The 21,999-nt window shown below is 40.6% G+C and overlaps 1 protein-coding gene across 1 annotated transcript; it reads left to right on the forward strand.

The window, feature by feature from the left end:
• The first annotated feature begins 1,165 nt into the window (after positions 1 to 1,165).
• On the forward strand, positions 1,166 to 3,068 carry LOC116250754 (AAA-ATPase At4g25835-like). The gene has a single exon (XM_031624674.2). The coding sequence runs from the start codon at positions 1,263 to 1,265 to the stop codon at positions 2,841 to 2,843; it is 1,581 nt and encodes a 526-aa protein (XP_031480534.1). The 5' UTR covers positions 1,166 to 1,262; the 3' UTR covers positions 2,844 to 3,068.
• The last annotated feature ends 18,931 nt before the right edge of the window (positions 3,069 to 21,999 follow it).

A 21,999-nucleotide genomic window follows, 5' to 3' on the forward strand; every position in this document is an offset into this window, starting at 1 on the left:
TCTCTGATCTTTGTCAGAGACAGATAGAGAGAGCTTAAAATGCAGAGAAGTTTTCATGGAGCTTCCTGGTAGACAATGATGTAAGAAGAACCTATTCTTCAGTTTCCACCTGATCTGAGTGATACCCAATTGTTTTCTTGTGATTGGTAGCCTTTCCATAAGGCTGACATCCATTTCCCTCCTCACCCGGCCCCCCACTCCTTGCTTGTGTTTTCTTTTCAATAGAAAAAGATCTCAGGAAAAAGAAGGCCATTAAAGTTCAGCCCATAACCAAACAGAAGATTGCTGTGTAGCACTGTGAAAAACTCTCAACTTTTTCTCTCGAACAGTGTGGCTCGTGCAGTAGCCCAACCTTTCAAAAAAGTGAGGCAAATCTGCTCAAGGATATTGAGCCTTTTCAGAAGAAGGAATGCGAGGAAAACAGAACTCCGTGGCTCCATCTTTTCACTTAGGCAGTGAAGTTGTTCGGTAGAAACTAGAAGCACGCTGAAGAGGAGCCACAACGAGGCCGTAAGCGTCTTGCGGAAAAGAAAATAGATGATGCAAAGGTGGTAGAGTCTTGTACTCGAGGATGTTGACCCTGGGTAGCAAAAATGAATGCTAAAGGCAATGACTATGAAAAATGAACATGACTATGTTCCAAAGAGACGTGGCATAGCTGGCCAGGCAAGTGTTGTTGGTGAATACTATTCCTAAAGCAGAAAAGATAAAGATCACGACCCTTAGTTGACCGGTGTACATTACATACCTCAACAAGATCCCAAAGCAACCCAAGACTTTGAGGCAGAAGGAATGAGAAGTCTTTGGGCCTCTTTTGAGAATGGTACATGGATTGTTAACCTAGCTCACCTAAAAAAAACTAACAAGTTTATAAGAAGTTCTATATATAAAAGCAAAATTTACAAGAAGATGCTTAAATCATTTGGGCAAATACTGTTTATTCATATTCATGTGAGCAACTGATGTTTAATTCTTTTGTTTCATACAAGATCTAGAAAGATCTATCCTTGTAATTTATGGGCAGCCTGAGGTTATTTAGGTAATTTCACTGAAACAAGACAAAGGAAGCTTCTAAGAAAGTTCTTCAACGGTGGCAGTTTTGCAATATAAGACACATGACAGGGGTTCTTTGTGAAGCCATGGCAAGATAAAAAGGACAAGAGAGTCCCAAGAGCAGGGAATGACAGTGTTAAGGAACACTGGAACAGCCAAAAGTCATAGAGAAAGAGAAACAGAAAAGGAAAGAGAGAAGGTGGCCAGCCATGGAGATTTTAGCTCAGCTGTGGTCGTTCCTGGGACTGCTCACAGTCCTACAGAACGTCCTCCCCTCACAGCTCCTCACTCTCCTCCAGTCATGGTGGGAGTCGCTGCAGGACCTCCTCAACCCTTACTCCTACTTTGAGATACCAGAGTTTAATGGCTACTACGGCGTCGACGTCAATGAGCTCTACCGGGTGGTGCACCTCTACCTCAGCACCCTCGACGGCGCCGCCTCCCGCCGGCTGACCCTCACCCGCCCCAAGAACTCAGGCCACATCTCCTTCATTGTCTCCCCCAATCACACCGTCGAGGACTCCTTCCGCGGCCACCGCCTCTGGTGGACTCACCACGTCGAGACCGTGCAGGACTCCCTGGAAGAGAAGCGCAGCTTCTGCCTCAAGCTCGCCAAGGCCCACCGCAAGACCATCCTCTCCGACTACCTCGCCGAGATGTCGGCCCGCGCCGAGGAGTTCGAGCGCGTCTCCCGCGACCGCCGCCTCTACACCAACGGGGGCAACGCCTCCTGCGAGCTCGCCTGGGCCTCCGTCCCCTTCCGCCACCCTGCCACCTTCGACACGCTCGCTCTGGAGCCCGAGCTCAAGCGCTCGTTGATCGATGACCTCACGGCCTTCGCAAACAGCAGGGAGTTTTACAAGAGGATAGGCCGGCCGTGGAAGCGGGGATACCTGCTTTACGGTCCGCCGGGCACCGGGAAATCGAGCTTGATTGCCGCAATGGCGAACTTTCTCCACTACGACGTCTATGACCTCGAGCTCACCAAGGTCGCCGACAACTCCGAACTCAGGGCGCTGCTCATCCAGACGACCAACAAGTCGATCATCGTCATCGAAGACATCGACTGCTCGCTCGACCTGACGGAAAGAATGGCGATGAACTCGAAGAAACCGTTGGGAGGGGGAAGTGGGAGCCGGAGGTCTGGTCGGTCGAGCTCGCTGGACTCAGGCGCCGGGGATCAGGACAGCCGGGTGACGCTCTCCGGGCTGCTCAACTTCACCGACGGCCTGTGGTCGTGCTGCGGCGAGGAGCGGATCGTGGTGTTCACGACGAACCACAAGGACAACATCGACGCCGCGCTGGTGCGGTGCGGCCGTATGGACATGCACGTCATGCTCCCGACCTGCGGCACCCAAGCGTTCAGGTCGCTGGCCTTCAACTACTTGGGAGTGACCGAGCACGACCTTTTTCAGGCGGTCGACCGCTGCATGCAGGCCGGCGGCGCGCTGACGCCGGCGGAGGTCGGGGAGATCATGATTAAGAATAAGGACGATGCGGACGCCGCCATCAGGGCGGTACTCGTGGCGCTGCAGATGACCATCCTTCGCGGCCGCCGGGAGTGCCATGAAGCCGACGAGGAGGAATTGGTGGCGAGGATGGAAAAGAAAATGAGCAGCTTCTTCTTGGATCAGGCGACCACTGGAGGTGGCCACTCGGAAGTGTATGAGAAGCTGCGGAGTCCGGCGGACGGCGTGAAGGAGAAGGTCGGGGGAAGATGGCAGAGGAAGGTGAGGTGCTTTGTGAGGATGAAGATGCTGATGCGCTCGCCTTCTGTAAATGGCATCTAACAAAGAGTCGACCGCCATGATTTTTGAAGTTCTGCTTCTTGTGTAACAGTTGTCTCCTTTGTTAATTTGTACTAAATGAAGGGGAAGCATTAGATGGAAGGCAGTGTGTGATTTTCTTCTGTTTTTTTCATTTTCTTCCTTTACTTCTCTGGCTGTGTAATTACTTACTAAGATAGCATGTAGTGATCCAGTAACAACTGAAAACCTGTGATCTCAATTTGTTTCTTTCCTGGTTTTGCGTTACACAGATCATCTAGTCTTTCTGACCAGCGGCGCATTCTATTTGTCACATTCTGAAATCATTGGTCGAACAAAATCTGGTCTTGTGAAGTCGTGTTTTTTTTTACAGAAAAATTTATGTCTTCTCTGTTCCAAGCTGAAACAAAGAAAACCTTTCTGTGTGTGAAAGTATTAGATTATACACGGAAAATTAGTAATAAGGTTCCATTTGCTTCTAAGGATCTGTATGTTTGGGCAGAAAATTTTCTCAGCAAATAGATAAGAACATAGTATTTGAGAACTGAGAAGGAAATATGGACCAATGCGATACTGCTCATGGTGACATTTATACGAGCAACTTCTAATGACCATTAATATTTGATGAAGTTGGATCGTGAATCCTGTTCGTCATCACTATGGTGCTTCTGATGTATTATATATAGCCTTTATATCTGATTTGGGCCCCCTTTATGTGTGACCCACAAAGATAAACAAACTACTGGTCGAACCTCAAATCTGAGGTAAATAAAGTTTAAAGAGGCAAAAGGCAACAAATTTCCATGACTGAAACATTAGAATTTTAGTAAGAGCTTTTCAGTTTAAAGTGTTGAGTTTTCTTCCTTTTTCTTTTAAAGTAAAAGAAATGAATTAGCGAACGGCTTCTCTAACTTTTTTCCCCCACCCTTAAATAAGGCAGTAAGATTGGGATAACATGATTTGTGATGAGAAAATTGCACTTTTCATGGCTTGATAAAAGAGATTTTACGTGGCAAAGAGAATAAGCGGTCATACATGCTCCAGCTCGTGCATACTCTCTCCCTCGTTCCGCAAAAGGCATCTAGCATAACTCGTCGGGCAAGAGGCATGAGGAAGGGATATCTGGTTCCATTCTTGTGGGAGCTACTCTCATGATAGCATTGAGAGTTGGGCTGAGGGGTGCCACATGGGCACATACAGACAGAAATCAAGTAAGTATAACAACATATACAACATATTCTTTAAGTTCCAAGAAGGGTTTTCATAATATAAAAGGTGTTATGGAAGAATGGCTGCAAAAAAGGGAAAACATTGTAACATTAAACGAAGAAAGATTAAAATGTTGGTAGACCCCTGTACTGCATGGTTGACAAAGATAGGTAAAAAGAAAGATTTCATAAGGAAAAAATAAGGAAAAGAAGCGCTGCGGAGACAAAGAGGGGAAAGAGATAACTGTGCATGAGCGTGCGGGTGGGACACGGGTTAACCTCCTTGTAAAGCTCGGTATTTACTTTACTGTAACCCCAGTGGGAAAAAAGAGAAAAGAGGGGAAAGCCCTTCCTTTCTTGCTTTACCTTTTACTTTAGCCTGATAAGTGATGGGCGCCACTCATCACCTCCTAAACCATACCACTTTAGTTGCACAAAAAGCATATCCTACAAAGTCACTCCCCTCATGACTCTCCCTTCCTAAGAAAGGGTTGCCCTCGGTCAGTGGCTCACTGCTCATTCCTATCTGAAAAGGTTTCCCAACATTAGGCGTCTAAGCATATAGAAATTTAGAATTAAAGGTGCATTTTTAATCTCTTATAGAGCTGAAACTTTTGAAGCTTCTACTTGTGCCAGAGGCGATTGCTAATATTGTACTTCCCAACTTGGACCAATATGAAATCCATTTGGATGGCATGAAAGATCAGGTAGGAACTTTATTTTGGTGTCTAAGCGTGTGTTTGAATTGCACGGACGGCACACCGTCAGGAGTGGAGCTAAGGGGGCCCACATCAGTCCGGCCCCACTTCAACTGCAATTCAGACTTCCTCATGTAAAATTTCTGACTTCATCCCTATGTGCAGCATGCTATTGCACGTGGAAGATACCTCGAGGATGAAACCAGAAAATCATGGACCCATATCCATGATTTTTTGTTCGACCTAAACAGGTCGGACATGTATCTGGGGACAAAAACTCTTGTCTATTAGGGCATTTTTTCTATCTGTGCAGATCACCACGCGTTGTGACATCATCTCTCTCACACCGCTTGCATTCGTCGGTCACCGCCTTTCGCATCGGTTGCCTCTCGCTGGTCGCTGTTCACAACTCACCTCTTCCAGGTTGCCGCTCGCAACTCACCTGTCGCTGTTCACAACTCGCCTCTTCCAGGTCGCCGCTCGCAACTCACCTGTCGCCACTCACCATTCTCTGCTCACTGCTCGCCGCCGGGACCATGCAAGAATACGTCTCTCCCTCTCTAGATTGAGGGGCAGCAACTGGAAATGACATTGTAGCACTCACCCCCTCTCTGTGATATTCCAGTTTTGGAAAAGGAATCAGAACTCAATTTCGAAGATCTTTCTACTTTGCAGAAGCTCTGTAGCCCCTTTTTCTCGCATAATACATCAACTAGTAAGCACCAGAAGAAGCGAGGGTTTTGGAAAGATCTAACAGAGGTAAGCTTTCCATAACAAAATTCTGGTAGCAACATTTTTGGTTTATCTTTATCTAAGCAATAGTTTGATCCGATCCCTACATAATCTCTATTATCTCATTTAGAGATTTACCCAAAACTGTGTGACGCTCATTATAAATATGTAGATCTGTCCTGAATACAAGTAAGTAAAAATTTCTCTTCTCTACATCACTTCATCTTGTCCTTTGCCATTACAAATTTATCATGGTATCAGAGTACTCATTTTTGTTAAGGCTAATTGTCCAGCCGTTGACACCAACTATGTCAAGAATTGCTGTCCAGCCGTTGCAAATAAAATGGCAGATCCAAATCGACAGCCAGCCACATCAACACGCAATCACAGGGATACAACATCCGCGGTTACGTGATAATCCTTCCAGATTGAATCATTTCCATATCAGTATTCTTAAATGTTTATCATTATTACCATAACTTACAATTGTAACATACAAATGAATGTCAATATAAAATGAGTCGAACCTCACACGTTCAAGTCATTATCTTGTTTTCTGATATGGTATCAGAGCCATTGCTCTAAATGAGCTTGAGAAACAATCGTTGGTTTCAACCTTCTGTCTAGTTCATGTTTGAATTCTGGCGTATGCCTGAGAAGTGTCCAAAATCGCTGAACAGAGGAAATACCGACTGTCCAGCGGCTCTTTAATCCACCGGCGTGATCAGATCCGGCCACAGGAGACGTCGAGCAAGAGGTAATCAGATTTCCAGGTGTTTGTAAATCATTCTTGCCCATTTTCAAAATTTTTGAAGGTTGCTCGAGTGAGCGCCTGAAATTTGAAGGTCTGACTTAGTGTTCTAGAGGTTCTGCAACAAACAACAGGGGATCTCCATCACATCCTCTTTCCTGCCACAAGAGCCATCAAGCAAGAGCTCATCCGATTTCCAGGTGCCTGGAAATCATTCTTCTGCTAACTTGATTTTTTGGACCTTGCGTTGAGGAGATACAGATTTTTCTTTAGCAACCAGTTTTCTGGCCTTATTTGCAATCCAGCCTTCATTATCTGAAACAAAGGAGTTCGACTGAGAACTTGCTCCTTGCTGTGTATTATCTTCCTCTTTCTATTACTTATCTATGGCGTCTGCCTCCAGCTTAGTGTCTATCAAGCTGAACAAAGACAATTATCTTCTCTGGCATGGTCAAATTCAAACGGTAATGCGCTCCCAAGGACTCATGAAATACGTCGATGGATCACTGCTTGCCCCATCACAATCCATAGAAGCAGCAAATCGAATCGAAGAAAATCCAGCGTACGAATCTTGGCATCGCTCCGATCAGCTAGCTTTGAGTTGGATAATGGCGACGGTTTCGGAACAGGTGCTCGGCCAAATTCTTCATGTTGAAACTGCTCACGAAGCTTGGGTCGAATTGGAAAGATCTTATGGTACGCATACTCCTCTCCGTATCATGATGCTGAAGAAGGAGTTAAACTTTATCAAAAAGGACGGTGGTGACATGGTTTCCTACTTGGATCATGTGAAATCTCTTGCCAATACCCTTGCCACTGCTGGTCATCCGATCTCGACACCAGATTTAATTCAGATTACGTTGAATGGGCTTCCTGAAGAATATGAGAGCCTAGTCACATCTGTAACCACCAGTGCCACCATTGAAAAGCTCACTTTCAATGGTTTATACGACTTGCTGCTCAACCAAGAAAAGAGAATCCAGATTCTCAAGTCAAAAAGGTCTGTATCTACTACATCTGAAAATACACATGTTGCGTTTATGGCCTACAGGGGACGAGGGAGAAATACTTATCGTGGAAGAAGAGGAGGTCGTTTTCAAAATCAAGGACGATTGGTACATCCTCTGAATGCTGATCGCTTTCAAAATCTAGGACGATCAGTCCAATTTTATCCTCCTAATGCTGATAACAATGGTGGACAAAACAAAACAAAGTCAAGCGTTGAATGTCAATATTGTGGAAGGAAAGGACACATTGCAAGGAACTGTTGGGATGTCCCTAAAGCGTTCTCTGCCATGATGCTTGAAGAAGCCAATGACGAAACATGGTATCCCGACACTGGAGCAACAAATCATGTCACCATGGATGACTCCCAGATGACCGAAAAACAAGTCTTCCAAGGAGGCGAAGGTATAATTGTAGGCAATGGTTCTTCTATTCCAATTTCTTATGTTGGGAATATGGTGATCCAATCTAACGGTAGAGATCTTAAGCTTCGCCGAGTTCTTCATGCACCTCATATTACCAAAAACTTACTATCAGTAAGTCAATTTACATTAGACAACAACTGTACTTTTGAGTTTACTCCTTTTGGATTCTGTGTGAAGGATCTTCGGACAAGCAAAGTACTGGTTCAAGGATCGAGGACACGAGTAGGCCTGTATGAGATTAAGCCACCAAGAAAGGAAGTGTTACTAGCAGATAAAAGCCAGCGTCCTACATCGTTTGACACATGGCACCAACGGCTAGGACACACAAATAAAAGAACAATAGGAATTCTTCGTTCTAAAGGTTTTATTCAGTTCTCAAATAAAGAAGATGGAGTCTGTGAAGGATGTCTTATTGGAAAAGCTCACAAACTACCTTTCAAACCAGCCCTGCACAAAACGACTCGTCCTCTAGAGCTCCTTCATGCTGATGTCTGGGGTCCATCTCCATGTGAGTCAAGAGAAAATTTCAGTTACTATTTACTTTTAGTAGATGATTACTCTCGTTTTGACTGGTTGTTTCCCCTCAAGCACAAGTCAGATGTGTTCAAAATGTTTGTTGATTTCAAATCTATTGTTGAGAATCAGCTGCAAGAAAAAATTAAGATTCTCCAATCAGATAATGGAGGAGAATTCATTAGCACTCAACTTGAAACTTTTCTAACCGAGCATGGCATCTTCCATCAGTTTTCCTGCCCATACACACCCGAACAAAATGGGTTAGTTGAAAGAAAGCACAGACATGTTGTAGAAATGAGACTTTGTATGCTTAATTGGTCCAAGATGCCATCTCGTTTTTGGGTAGGTGCTTTTCAAACAGCAGTATTTATTATAAATAGGCTCCCTAGAAAACATGGCAGCCAACAGACACCATATGAGATCTTGTTCAAACATAGACCGGACTACTCGCTGTTTCAAATTTTTGGTGCAAGATGTTACCCTGTGTTAATAGCCTATACTCAAGACAAGTTGGAGCCGAAGACTAAGGCATGTGTTTTAATTGGATATGGCGTCAAACACAAGGGTTATATGTGCTTTGAACCCAAAGAGAAGAAGATTTATATTAGTCGACATGTTTTCTTTAACGAGAGAAAACTTGGCTTCCAAGGATTAGAAATGGACAGCAGTCATAATCCTACCAACATCAATGTATGGCAGCCTTTTCTCATGAACCTAAACCATCAAAACCAAATGACCAACTCGACTACCATCAACCCACGACCAAACCAACAGCCTGAGCAATCACCCATTCCCACACTCACTCCCTCACCACCCTCCACTGCTCCCACCACAACAACTGAGTTGTTTAATCCCTGCAATCTCCCACTTCCAAGTGTCACTACCCACCCTTTAGAACTCCCTTCCCCTCCTACACATTCCTCACCACCATCATTCCCTACTCTCACTGACATAGCCACCATCCCTTCACCCACCACCACCGCACACTCATCCTTAAGCCCTCCACACTTACCGCTCACCATACCATCCGTCTCCATACCCTCTCACACACATCCCATGATCACAAGATCCATGACCGGTCATCTCAAACCTAAAACTTGTATCACCATTCAGTCCCAAACATCTGCCAATACCCATGAACCTGTTACTTACAAGGAAGCCTCTCAATCTGCCACTTGGCGACATGCCATGGATGCCGAGTATCGAGCTTTGCAGGAAAATCACACATGGGACTTAGTTCCTCATCTAGATCATCTTCATGTTATTGGATCCAAGTGGGTCTCCAAGCTGAAATACAATTCTGATGGCACAATTGCTAGACATAAAGCTCACCTCATGGCCAAAGGTTATCTCCAAGAAGCTGGTGTTGATTTCAGTGAAACGTTCAGTCCTGTCATAAAACCAACTTCTATACGCATGCTTATCTCCTTGGCCGCTCAGTTCAAATGGGATATTCGCCAGCTCGATTTTGATAATGCTTTCTTAAATGGCATTCTCACCGAGGAAGTTTATATGGTGCAGCCTCCCGGTTATGAAGACCCCAACAAACCAAATCATGTGTGTCATCTTATCAAGGCCCTATATGGCCTGAAGCAAGCACCACATGCCTGGTACCTGCGCCTCAGTAACTTCCTCCAACACTTGGGATTTAATGTCTCCACCTCGGATCCCTCTTTATTTATCTCTCAAGGATGCCAAGCCTTTGTTCTTGTCTATGTTGATGACATCTTGGTAACTGGGCCATCTAACGAGGTAATATCAAAGGTTATTCAAGAACTCAAACAACATTTTTCCATCAAAGATATGGGTCGGTTGTCGTATTTTTTAGGAATTGAGGTTATTTATCAAAATGACTGTATTTATCTAAGTCAAAGGAATTATCTCCTCAATATCCTTAAACAAACACACATGGAAAAGGCCAAACCATCACCTACACCCATGAGCACCACCCACAAGCTACATAAGGATGGTATTCCATATAACAACGATACCTTCTACCGAAGCGTCGTTGGTGCGCTTCAATATGCCTGCTTCACCAGACCAGATCTCTCCTTTTCAGTCAACAAAGTATGTCAATACATGCATCAGCCTACAGTTGATCACTGGAAAGCAGTCAAAAGAATTATGCGATATGTTTAAGGTACTCTTCACTATGGTTTGTGCTTCAAATCGACCACGTTTCCTCTCACTCTTCAAGCCTACGCTGATGCTGATTGGGGAGGTTGTTTGGACGACAGGAAGTCGACAGGCGGATGTGTGATATTTCTTGGAGGAAATGCCATTTCATGGTTTTCAAGAAAACAATGAACTGTAGCTTTATCTAGCACCGAAGCTGAATATAAATCTCTAGCCGGAGGCGTTGCAGAATTACTTTGGAATCAGTCCTTACTACAAGAATTTGGCTTAAAACCAACCACGGCTCCCATACTTTGGTGCGATAACATTGGAGCACTTTATTTGGCTACCAATCCAGTCTTTCATGCTCGGACCAAACATGTGGAAATCGACTTCCACTTTGTTCGAGACCATGTCAACAAAGGACATACCAAGGTTCAATTCCTAAGATCAAATGAACAGGTTGCTGATGGTTTAACAAAACCATTGAATATTATTCTACATCACCAATTCATGAACAATTTGAACGTGCTTGATTACACGCTCAAATTGAGGGGGCATGTTAAGGCTAATTGTCCAGCCGTTGACACCAACTATGTCAAGAATTGCTGTCCAGCCGTTGCAAATAAAATGGCAGATCCAAATCGACAGCCAGCCTCATCAACACGCAATCACAGGGATACAACATCCGCGGTTACGTGATAATCCTTCCAGATTGAATCATTTCCATATCAGTATTCTTAAATGTTTATCATTATTACCATAACTTACAATTGTAACATACAAATGAATGTCAATATAAAATGAGTCGAACCTCACACGTTCAAGTGTGAAAGGAGATATTATATTCTTCATTATCTTGTTTTCTGATAATTTTATCCAACCTATTCTCATCAGTGAGCTTCTCTTCCTCTATATCGTCTGCTTCTGTGTGTACATACTGTAAACCCCTCACTCTCGGTTCCAACCTAAAGATTTTCCAACCTAAAGATCTTGTTTCCGGCGATGGTGAGGATCTTAAGGGAGCTGTTGTTCTTGTCGAGAATGCCGAGGGCGTAAGTGCGGGGCTGGAATAGAGCACCTTCACTGGAGTAGTTGTTGCCTACGAAATCGACGCCGGAACCAATGTCGAATCCGGAAGGGAAGTAAGCGACGAAGGGGGCGACCTGAACCTCCACCTCGGGGACGACGTCCACCTTCAATTCCACGGTCTCCCGCCATCTCCTCCTGCCAATTAAAAAGGAGCAGGAAACAGAGGTGTTGAATTACAAAGCTGATATTATGGATTGCGATTCAATGAAGAATTGAGCTGAACTTGCTGTCGTTCGGGTCTTCATAAATCCCCCTAATCATAAGCATCTTTAATCAAAGGAGAACGGTAGAAAGAAGCGATGCAACAAGTTATGCCAACAAGTTTAATATCTTAAGTCCATATTATATCCATCATTCAGATGGACCAGATCTCCGTCAACAGGTCCATCTTATGTAATTTTTAATGGGACTCAACGATAGTTATGCAGGTATTAGAAGTCATCTCTTATTAATGGATCCTCTTCCAACCATGGCCAAGGTGTACTCTTTTCTCATCCAAGAAGAAAAACAAAGAGACGTCAATATTATTCAAAATGATGGAAAGACTTCTATTCTTGCTGTTCAATCCCATGATGGAGACAAACGCAATCAAATCAAGGAGAAGGGAAGACTTCGACTAAAATGCGAGCATTTCGGGAACTCGGTCACATCAAGGCAAAGTGTTATTTCCTCGTTGGTTTTCCTAACAAGTCAAGTTCTTCCAATGCACCAACAAGGCCGAATGTGAACGCCACAAGGTCCCCTGCTATCGATCAGTCCCAAACTCAGCTATTTCAAAAATTTCTTGAGTTCATGGAAAACTCAAGTCGAGGTACCAATGACCCCAAAATAAATTTTTTAGGTAAGCTCCCACCACTCATTTCATGTGCCACAACCAGCCAATCATGGAGACTTGACACTAGAGCAAAGCACCACATCACCAAGGCTTTATCTAACCTTGACCAACCCGTAACCATAAATCATCCACCAATTAGTCTACCCAATGGCTTTAAAACTTCCGTCTCACATATAGAGGATGTGATTATTTCTCCCACCATTACTCTAAAAAATGTTTTATATGTCCCAACATTTAATTTCAATGTCATTTCCATGCCTAGGCTTTGTAGTGACTCAAAATTGGATGCAAAGTTTAATGAGAACTTTTGTCTGGACCATCACTCGACGACTACAATTGGAATGGGTAGACTGAAAATGGGTTGTACGTCCTCAATGAAGAAAGAGTTGCTGTTAGCACAACCACAACCAAACCTATAAATTGGCATCTCAGACTTGGGCATGCTTCCAATCCCAAACTTCTGACGTTATCTCACTTGGAACTCATTGAATCCTATATGCCATTTGATAATTGTGATACTTGTTTTGCTACAAAAAGTACAAGAAATCATTTTCCAATTAGTTTCATCTCTACTCATGCACCTTTTGAATTGATTCACTGTGATGTTTAGGGAGGCTACTAGATAGCTTCATTAAGTGGCACACATTATATCTTAACAATAGTAGATGATTTCTCTCGATCTACGTGGGTCTCTCTTATGAGACACAAATCTGAAGTTTTTTGCATGATTAACACCCTTATAGAAAATCAATTTCAAACAGGAATTAAAATTATTAGGAGTAATAATGGGACTGAATTTTTTTCTCAAGATATGCAAAATTTTCTTCATGAAAAGGGCATTAATCGTCAACATAGTTGCATTGCTATACCACAACAAAATGGAGTAGTTGAACGCTAGCATCAAGATCTTTTTAACATGGCTCAATCACTTCATTTCCAAGCAAATTTGCCCATCAAATTTTGGGGAGAATACATTACTACAACAACTTATTTTCTGAATAAGTTGCCCACCGATGCACTTCACAATAAAATGCCCTATGAAATCTTGTTCAAAAAAGCCCCCAATTACAAACACTTCTGCGTGTTTGGATGTCTATGTTATGCTCATAATGTTTACAAAAAGCATAAATTTGATATGTGTGCAAGAAGATGTATCTTTCTTGGATACCCATATGGACAAGCGGCATATCAAGTTTATGATCTTTAAAACAATGTTTTGTTCACCAGTAGGGATGTTCATTTTTGTGAAGACCATTTTCCTTACAAAAATGAAAATATTACTAATGGAGATGGAATGGTAGTGCTTCCCTTACCATTCAGTGATCAAATTTTAGGCGAGCATGAGATCTTCTCAAATCTGGCCCAACACCAAAATCTCTCTATTCCTAATTTGCAAACAAACCATGACCACCACAATATTCAACCTAGTGATGAACTAGACAACCAAATCCAAGATACTAGTAATGTCAACACAAACACCACCAATGATTCTATTCAGCTCTGTAGGTCTTCCCGCCCAAGACATATGCCCAATCACCTTAAAGACTACAAGTGTTTTTCTACTCTACCCATTTCTAACAAGTTGTTACTGAGTGATGGTTCAACAATAACAAAAGGTACACGTTATCCAATTGCTTCATATATTGATCATTCCAATTTCACCTCCCATTATCAATGTTTCATGACTACCCTACTTGAGCAACTTGAGCCTTCATCTTTTTCCCAAGCTATGCAGGACCCAAAGTGGCGAGAAGCCATGCGTGTTGAAATCAATGCATTGCAAGAAAACCAAACTTGGACCGTCACCAAGCTACCTCTCGGCAAAACCCCCATCGGTTGCAAATGGGTATTCAAGATCAAATACCAATTTGATGGATCAGCTGAAAAATACAAGGCCTGCCTTGTTGCCAAAGGATACTCTTAGACTAAAGGTGTTGATTATAATGAAACCTTCGCTCTTTTTGCCAAAATTTCTACCATCCGCTGTTTGCTTGCCCTTGCAGCCATTTAAAAGTGGCATCTATTTCAGGTCTATGTTAATAACGCATTTCTTCATGGCGACTTGGTAGAAGAAGTGCATATGCAGTTGCCACCTTGTTTCATTCGACAAGGGGAGAAAGATATGGTATGTCGATTGAAGAAATTAATTTATGAACTTAAACAATCGTCATGAAATTGGTTCTTTAAATTGACAACATTTTTCAAAAGTTTGGGTTTTTCTCAATCAAAGGCAGATTACTCATTGTTTTCCAAAACTACGACTAGAGGAAGCATATTTCTAGTGATCTATATTGATGATATAATTATTGCAGGCAACGACTTATTGGGAATCAAGAATATCAAATATTTGATGAATGAGAAATTCAAGTTAAAAGACTTGGGGAAGCCTAGATGCATGCTCAACATTGAAGCTGCAAGATCTGAAAAAGGTATATTTTTATCTCAAAGTAATATCTCCACAATATTTTACATGAAATAGGCTATATGGGAGCAAAACCATATGACTCTCCTATGGAACAACACTTGAAGCTTGATAATGAAGAAGGAGAGGTATTCAAAGATGCCAGTCAATATAGAAAAATCATTAGTAAGCTCATATATTTGACTATAATTAGACCCGATATCGTACATACGGTACATATATTAAGACAATTTATGAGCAAACCCTGCATCCCGCACAGAGAAGCGATGAATCACCTTCTAAAGTACCTAAAGGGAACTGTAGGTTATGGGGTATTATTGTGTTCAGAAAGTGCCATCCAACTTAAGGCATATTGTGATTCAGATTGGGTATCATGTCCCATGACTCGAAGATCAACAAGTGGATATTCCACTATGATCAACAACAGTCCCATTACATGAAAAACTAAGAAGCAAACAACAGTTTCTAGGTCTTCTGCTGAAGCTTAGTACTGATCCATGGCACTTGCAACATGTGAATTCACATGGCTTAAAGCTCTCCTACAAGATTTTGGGATATCTCACATGCAACCGATCACTTTATTTTGCAATAATCAAACTGCAATGCACATAGCAAACAATCCTGTATTTCACAAGTAGACCAAGCATATTGAAATTGGCTGCCACATTGTTAGAGACAAAATTCTAAGTGGAGAGATTCAAACTCAGTTTGTGCCCTCCTCTCGGCAAGTTGCAGACGTATTCACTAAGTCACTAGGACGGGAAGTGTTCCAAACATTCAGAAGCAAGTTGGCACTCTTCAATCCAGGAGCGCCAACTTGAAGGGGAGTGTTGGAAAGATCTAACAGAGATAAGCTTTCCATAACAAAATTCTGGTAGTAACATTTTTGGTTTATCTTTATCTAAGCAATAGTTTGATCTGATCCCTACATAATCTTTGTTATCTCATTTAGAGGCTTACCCAAAACTGTGTAACACCCATTATAAATATGTAGATCTGTCGTGAATACAAGTAAGTAAAAATTCCTCTTCTCTATGTTACTTCATCTTGTCCTTTGCCATTACAAATTTATCAGAGGGGAACTTTCAGAATGCATACGTATAAGTCTATATATGTATGCTTCAGTTTTTTTTTTTGTTTTACTTTTCTGCTAGGTTGTTGCAGTTTTAAACTTCTTTTTAGTTGACTATGCATGGATGTTATATGAATATCGTTATAATGTGTTTTTTTTTTTTGGAACATGGTTACTTTTGTAGTGTGGTGTTGAAGTTTTATTTTTTCCTCTTAAACAGGTTTTGGTTTGACAAGGCTACGTTTATTTACTATGTGTATGTTTTCAATGGGTTGTAAAAATTTCTTGATGTAACAGGTTTTAAACATTCAATGGCAACATTTTTGTCTCTTCATTTTTGTGTCCATGCTACAGTCACACACAGTTAGGCATGTCTATGGAAGTTTGTCTGTGCGGTGGACAAATTTCTAAGCTGATTTTCTGCCATGATCAAGTGCCTATGTGCACATTTAAAATGAGATAGGTTACCTATGTTATCAATTTTTGGTGCATTGTATACGGGAAGTCAATCATTGGTGTATCGGAAAGAAACACACCTGTTGGAGGTTAGGCGGCCTCCATCCCTTTATTTATTTTTTATCATATACTTGAATCCCCCATACTTGGAGTCGGCTCAAGTTCTTCTTAACCCCATTCTTATTTCAATGAACATACCGAACAATGTGCCATTTCTTGGAGCCTAACCGGATCTAATTTTTCAGTCATATAAAATCCGGTGAGTCCAAGTTTTTATTCGGTGTATCTATTTTCTTACATCCGAACCAAGTTTGTTCCATTGGGGACTAGATCAAAACCCATTTTTGACCAATTTTTTTCTTGATCGGCTGGTTTAATTTGAGAAGCAATTAAAATATGATAACCAAATTAAAGTTTGAGAAATTCAATCATTAAGTCAGCTTTGCCTTTTGGCAAGTCAAAATGAAAGTCCTTCTCATTCAACAACGTGTCAAGAAGGGTTTATGATAGCTGATACTAAGCAAGATATGGATGCCAAATCTCTTGCAACAATACAACCATCCTTGTCCAATAAAGTTTTACAAGAAGTGGTCCATGACAAGATGGTAAGAGCTCTATGGCAAAAGTTGAAGCCTCTTTACATGAATATGCTAACCAATAAGCTTCATTTAAAGCAAAAGTTCTACACCATACAAAATGAATGAAGTTGTGTCACCAAGGGCACATTTAGATGAGTTTAATTTCATCGTCATGGATCTAGAAAATTATGATGTTAAGATTGAAGAAGAAGATCAGACTGTCATACTGTATGCTTACTACCACCATCTTACAAGAATTTTAAGGAGACCATGAATGTTGGAAGAGAAACGATCTCCATGGAAGAGGTGAAAACAACTCTATGCTCCAAAGAGTTGATGGATAAAGTTCTTACCAAAACAATATCAATATCAAATCCTAATCGAGATCCAAATCGAAAGGATAATTCATATTGCAAATATTGCAAAAAGATGTGATACAATAGAAGAGTGCTGCAAACTAATAAAGAAAAGAAGCACCAAAATGAAAATAAGCAACATGCTGAAGCCAGCAGTGCATAGGAAGACAAATTTGTCATACTAGTCACCATGTCCAGATATTGATTGATAGTTGGATCCTTGACTCGGGCAGTTCCTACCACATGATGCCCCACAAGGAATGGTGCTAATGTATAAAACTATTGAAGGTGGAATTGTTCTCACAAAAAATTATTCATCATGCAAAATAGTTGGGACACAAACTGTTAGAATTAGAATGCATGATGGTATAATCAGAATATGCTCACATATGTTTGGTATGTTGTAGGACTTACCAAAAATTCATATCTCTTGGTGCTCTAGAGTCAAAAGGTGTTACATCAGTAAAGGTGGAGTTTTTAAAGTCAATAAATATACCTTAGACCTCACAAAAGCCAGATCTAGAAAATGGGCTGGATCTATAGTCATTGTTGCAGCCATGATATACATAACAAGTCAAGATAATACCAAGTTGTAGCATATGAGGCTCGGGAACATGAGTGAAAGGGAACTGACCATATTCTCCAAACAGGGATTACTTGATGATCCAAGTATCGGGAAGCTAAAATTCTAGCAGTACTATGTTCTTGGTAAGCAACGGAGAGTAATTTTTTACACTACCATCCACCACATGAAAGTTATGCTAGATTATATACACTCTTATTTATGTGGTCACTTTCAAGTACCATTTAAAGGTGATGCAAGGTATGCACCCACCTTTATAGATGACTTCTCAAAAAAAGTCTGGGCCTATGTTCTAACATTGAAGTAAAAAACCTTAATTTATTTGAGGCAGTGGAAGACCCTTATTAAAAATCAGATATGCGGAAGGATGAAGCGACTGGGGACAAATGATGGTCCTGATTTTTGCTCGATCACATTTGAAGCCTTTTGCAAGAAGGCAATAATTACCCGACAAAGAACTGTGAAGGAAACTCTACAACAAAATGGAGTTGCTGAACATGAATTGAACTCTTATAGAAAAAGCTCGATGTATATTGCTGAATGCCAACATTTGTAGAGTTTTGGGTAGAAGCCATATCTCCGGCAACATGTCTAATAAACCACTCTCTCCATTTGCTGTAAGACCTTGCTTATTTTTACTTGTGTGCAGTCATATATATAGTAATAAATATGTTATATGGTAAAGGCTATATATATTCATTTAGTTGTTTATTTATTTTCAACCTTAGAACCAATCAACCCATTTATTATCATAATTATGGTGTAGAAAACTGAAATTAATCAATAAGGTGGTTGAGGGCTGAGAAATGTGGCTTATGGGACAAACTAAATACAACTAGTTTATTAAAAGATGACGGCGGAATCTGAAGAGTCACTTCCTTTATTTGAAAGAAAAGGAAAAAATCGGATGGAAGCTACAGCGCCCTACTAAAAAACTTATTTAAACTAGTGTGAAAACACTCTACCCTCTTATTTGCCACAGTAGTAGTAAGAAGGGACTTGGCACTAAGAATGAAGAGCAAGGTGTCGTGGGCTCTGTTCTGCTACATTAATGGTGTAGGTCAAAGTTAGTAGAAACTCATTGTGGCACTTCCATCTTTCTAGCCTTGGGTTGTGGTGGAAGACCAGGACATGGGTGAAGGTGTTGCTGGGAGCAAAATGTCATGTTGTTGGCTGAACTTGGTAAGTGGTCGGCTTACCTAAAATGGGTTATACAGTTATATGTGGAGAGATGTGGATATATAGAGATATATACTTCTGTTCAAAGGTACATATTGTTATATGCAAATGGATATGGTTGCAAGGGAAGAGAGTGATCTGAGGATCCGTCTGAGTGAATCAAGCTATGCAGAGTGAAGTTAGAATGAAGAAGTTACAGGCAAACTAAACTTTACAAATTTCAGAATTTTTGGTAAGGGATTATTCAAGTATTGCACATGAAATTTCTTATATAATTAAGCAAACATAAGAAAATCAACTTGTATAGATATATGTACATACATACTTCGATGTAGGATACACGTTATAATCTAAATTATACATGTGGATGTGTTGCAAGGTCTTCAATGAGGGATGTTTGCTCTTGAGTAGTGGGTTGTAAACTTCATCTAATGTAACGAGTATGAGGGTATACAACTGTAGGCATGTAGCTCATATATATTGTGGTGCTTTCATCATTGTTGGGCGAATCACGATCCATACCATAATGAAAGTCATAATTGTGAAGATTCTATGAATTGTGGGGATGTAAAGGTTTGATGAAGGCACCATGCTTGAAGCAAGAGAACACGACTCAAAGAGAAACACCTAACAATCATGAAAGCACAAAACTAAATAGCAAAAGAAATCCGACAAACCCATTATCAGAAAATTCTCCTTTAGGAAAAGAGCTTTGATACCATGTTAAGGTAAGAGCAAAGAAATAAAAGGTAAGAAGAACACACTATGTAAGAGGTTTAGTGATTTGATCACCTATGTCCTCTAAAGATTGCTCTTTTTTCTCTGTCTCTATTACAAATCAGAGCGATAAGGTTCTTTTAAATATGGATCTTGATTACATAAATGGTGGACATCTGATTTAATACAACTGTCAAAAATTTCAAATTTATTTCACTATTATGGCCATAAATGTCTCTTTGATTCTGCACTCCTTTCTCATGCGCTATTTTTGAATTTTTGCTATTCTTAACATCATTAATGTTCTTGTCTATTTCCTTTGGTTGTTGCTAGATACGATTTGTAGAATCTCCACAATTATGACTTTTGTTATGGTCTGAATAATTATGTGCCTGATCTGGATCTGAGATTTTCTTTACATGATGCACCAAAAATTGATGACCAGGTAACTTATCTCATTTGAAGTGTGCACATAAGCACTTGACCTCCAAAAAATCAGCTTAGAAATTTGTTTTTCCATAAAAATGAGTTTTTTAGGCACCAAAACAAAGTTCCTATCTGATCTTTCATGTCTTCCAAATGGATTTCACATTGCCCCAAGTTGGGAGGTACCATATTAACAATCTTTTCTCCCACAAGTAGAAGCTTCAAAGATTCACCTCTCTAAAAGATTAAAAACATGCTTCTTTTTTTCTAAGCTTTTATATGCTTAGGTGCCTAATGTTGGGTGACCCAATATCAACATCTAGATATCTACTTAAACTATAACAATGAGCAGTGAGGTTATGAGAAGGCCAAATCTAGATGGGTCATAGTAAGATATTGAAGGGTGCCTACCATACTGCAATACTCTGTTGGATCTTGATAGGAGTTCATGGATCCTTGAGAAAGAGCCTTTGATGTCCCCTTGGGCGTAAACATGGGTTTTGATCCAAGCATTTTGCCTTGATGTAATAAATCAAGGGCATACTTTTGCTAAGGCAATATAAGCCCTTGTGATGTCTAATGAACTTCCATGCTGAGAAAATAACTTAGATGTTGAAGATCTTTGAGAGCAAATGTGGAGTTTAAGTGCATGATAAGAGAGGTAATGAACATTGTATTATTGCTAGTCAGTAATATATCATCCACATAAACTAAAACATAGCACAAAATGTATTTCTTTTTAGCACAAAATGTGACTTGTCTATTTTAGAGGAAGCAAATTCAAATGATGCAAGAGCATATGCAAGTTTCTGGTACCAAGCTCTTGGAGCTTGTTTTAAACCATATATGGCCTTGCAGATTAAATTAGATCCTTTTTCGAATCATTGATATTGTGCCATGTATACAGTTTCTTGAAGATCCCCATTTAAGAGGACATTATGAACATCTAATTGCCGGATAGGCCATTTGAAGCTAACTGCAATAGAGATGGGAAAATAGAAGGTAGTTGGCTTAACCATAGGATTGAATGTCTCAAAATAATCTATTTTAGCATGTTGAGTGTACCCTTGAGCTACCAATCGTGCTTTACTACATTCAATAGATTCATTTACCTTTCTCTTAATCTTTTACATCCATTTGCATTCAATAATATTATGCCCTGCATGCTTGAGAACTGGAATCCATGTGTGATTTTGAATCAATGCATTATATTCTTAGGTCATAGCATCATTCCACTGACTATATTTTCAGGCATACTTGTAGAAGCACAGTTCATTTAGGGTCATATTGTATGTTATAAAAACACATGGTAGAAGATGGACTGATGACATGTAGATTTTGGCTAGACGAATCTCATTCATGGATCAATAATGCTTAGGCATAAGACCAATAATGCTTAGGCATACAAGAGTGACTCATAAGACTAAGTTCTGTCTCAACAATATGTGGATGCTTTCTTTCTGCAGCATTGTTTTTGCTCATGTGTGTGTATGCAAGATATGCAGTGAGTAATGCCTTGAGCTTCTATATGTGTTTTGAGTCCAATACATTCTTCACCACCATCCATTTGCAATATTTGATTTTCTTTTCACATACATTTTCAACTTTTTGTTTGAAAATTTTGAATACATCAAGGACTTTTGATTTGCATGATATGAAATAAATCTATGAATACTTTGAGAAGGCATCAATGAAATGCACATAATATTTTTGCTTGTTTAGGCTTAATATGGGCAAAGGCCCCTGCATGTCAGAGAACACTAACTCAAGAGGTGTAGAAACAGAATGAATGGAAGAGCATATGCTTTTCCTCTTTGACAATCAACACAAATATTGTTCTCAAATGCTCCATAATGTGGTAAACTAAAATGCTGAAATATCCGTCGCAGAACTTTATAGGCGAGATGGCCAAGGCATTGATGCCATTTGTCCAAGGAGACCTTCTGCCCAGTGTATGCTGCCTTATTGCCTGTGTGCAACTTATTCAAAGTTCTATCTTCATCAAACTTCAGAA

The sequence above is a fragment of the Nymphaea colorata genome, chromosome 1 (genome assembly GCF_008831285.2).
Source record: "Nymphaea colorata isolate Beijing-Zhang1983 chromosome 1, ASM883128v2, whole genome shotgun sequence".
Classification (NCBI taxonomy): Eukaryota; Viridiplantae; Streptophyta; class Magnoliopsida; order Nymphaeales; family Nymphaeaceae; genus Nymphaea; species Nymphaea colorata.

What these genes read in the sequence shown, in the direction of transcription:
- LOC116250754 (XM_031624674.2), top strand. Translation starts at nt 1,263, where the DNA reads ATGGAGATTTTAGCTCAGCTGTGGTCGTTCCTGGGACTGCTCACAGTC.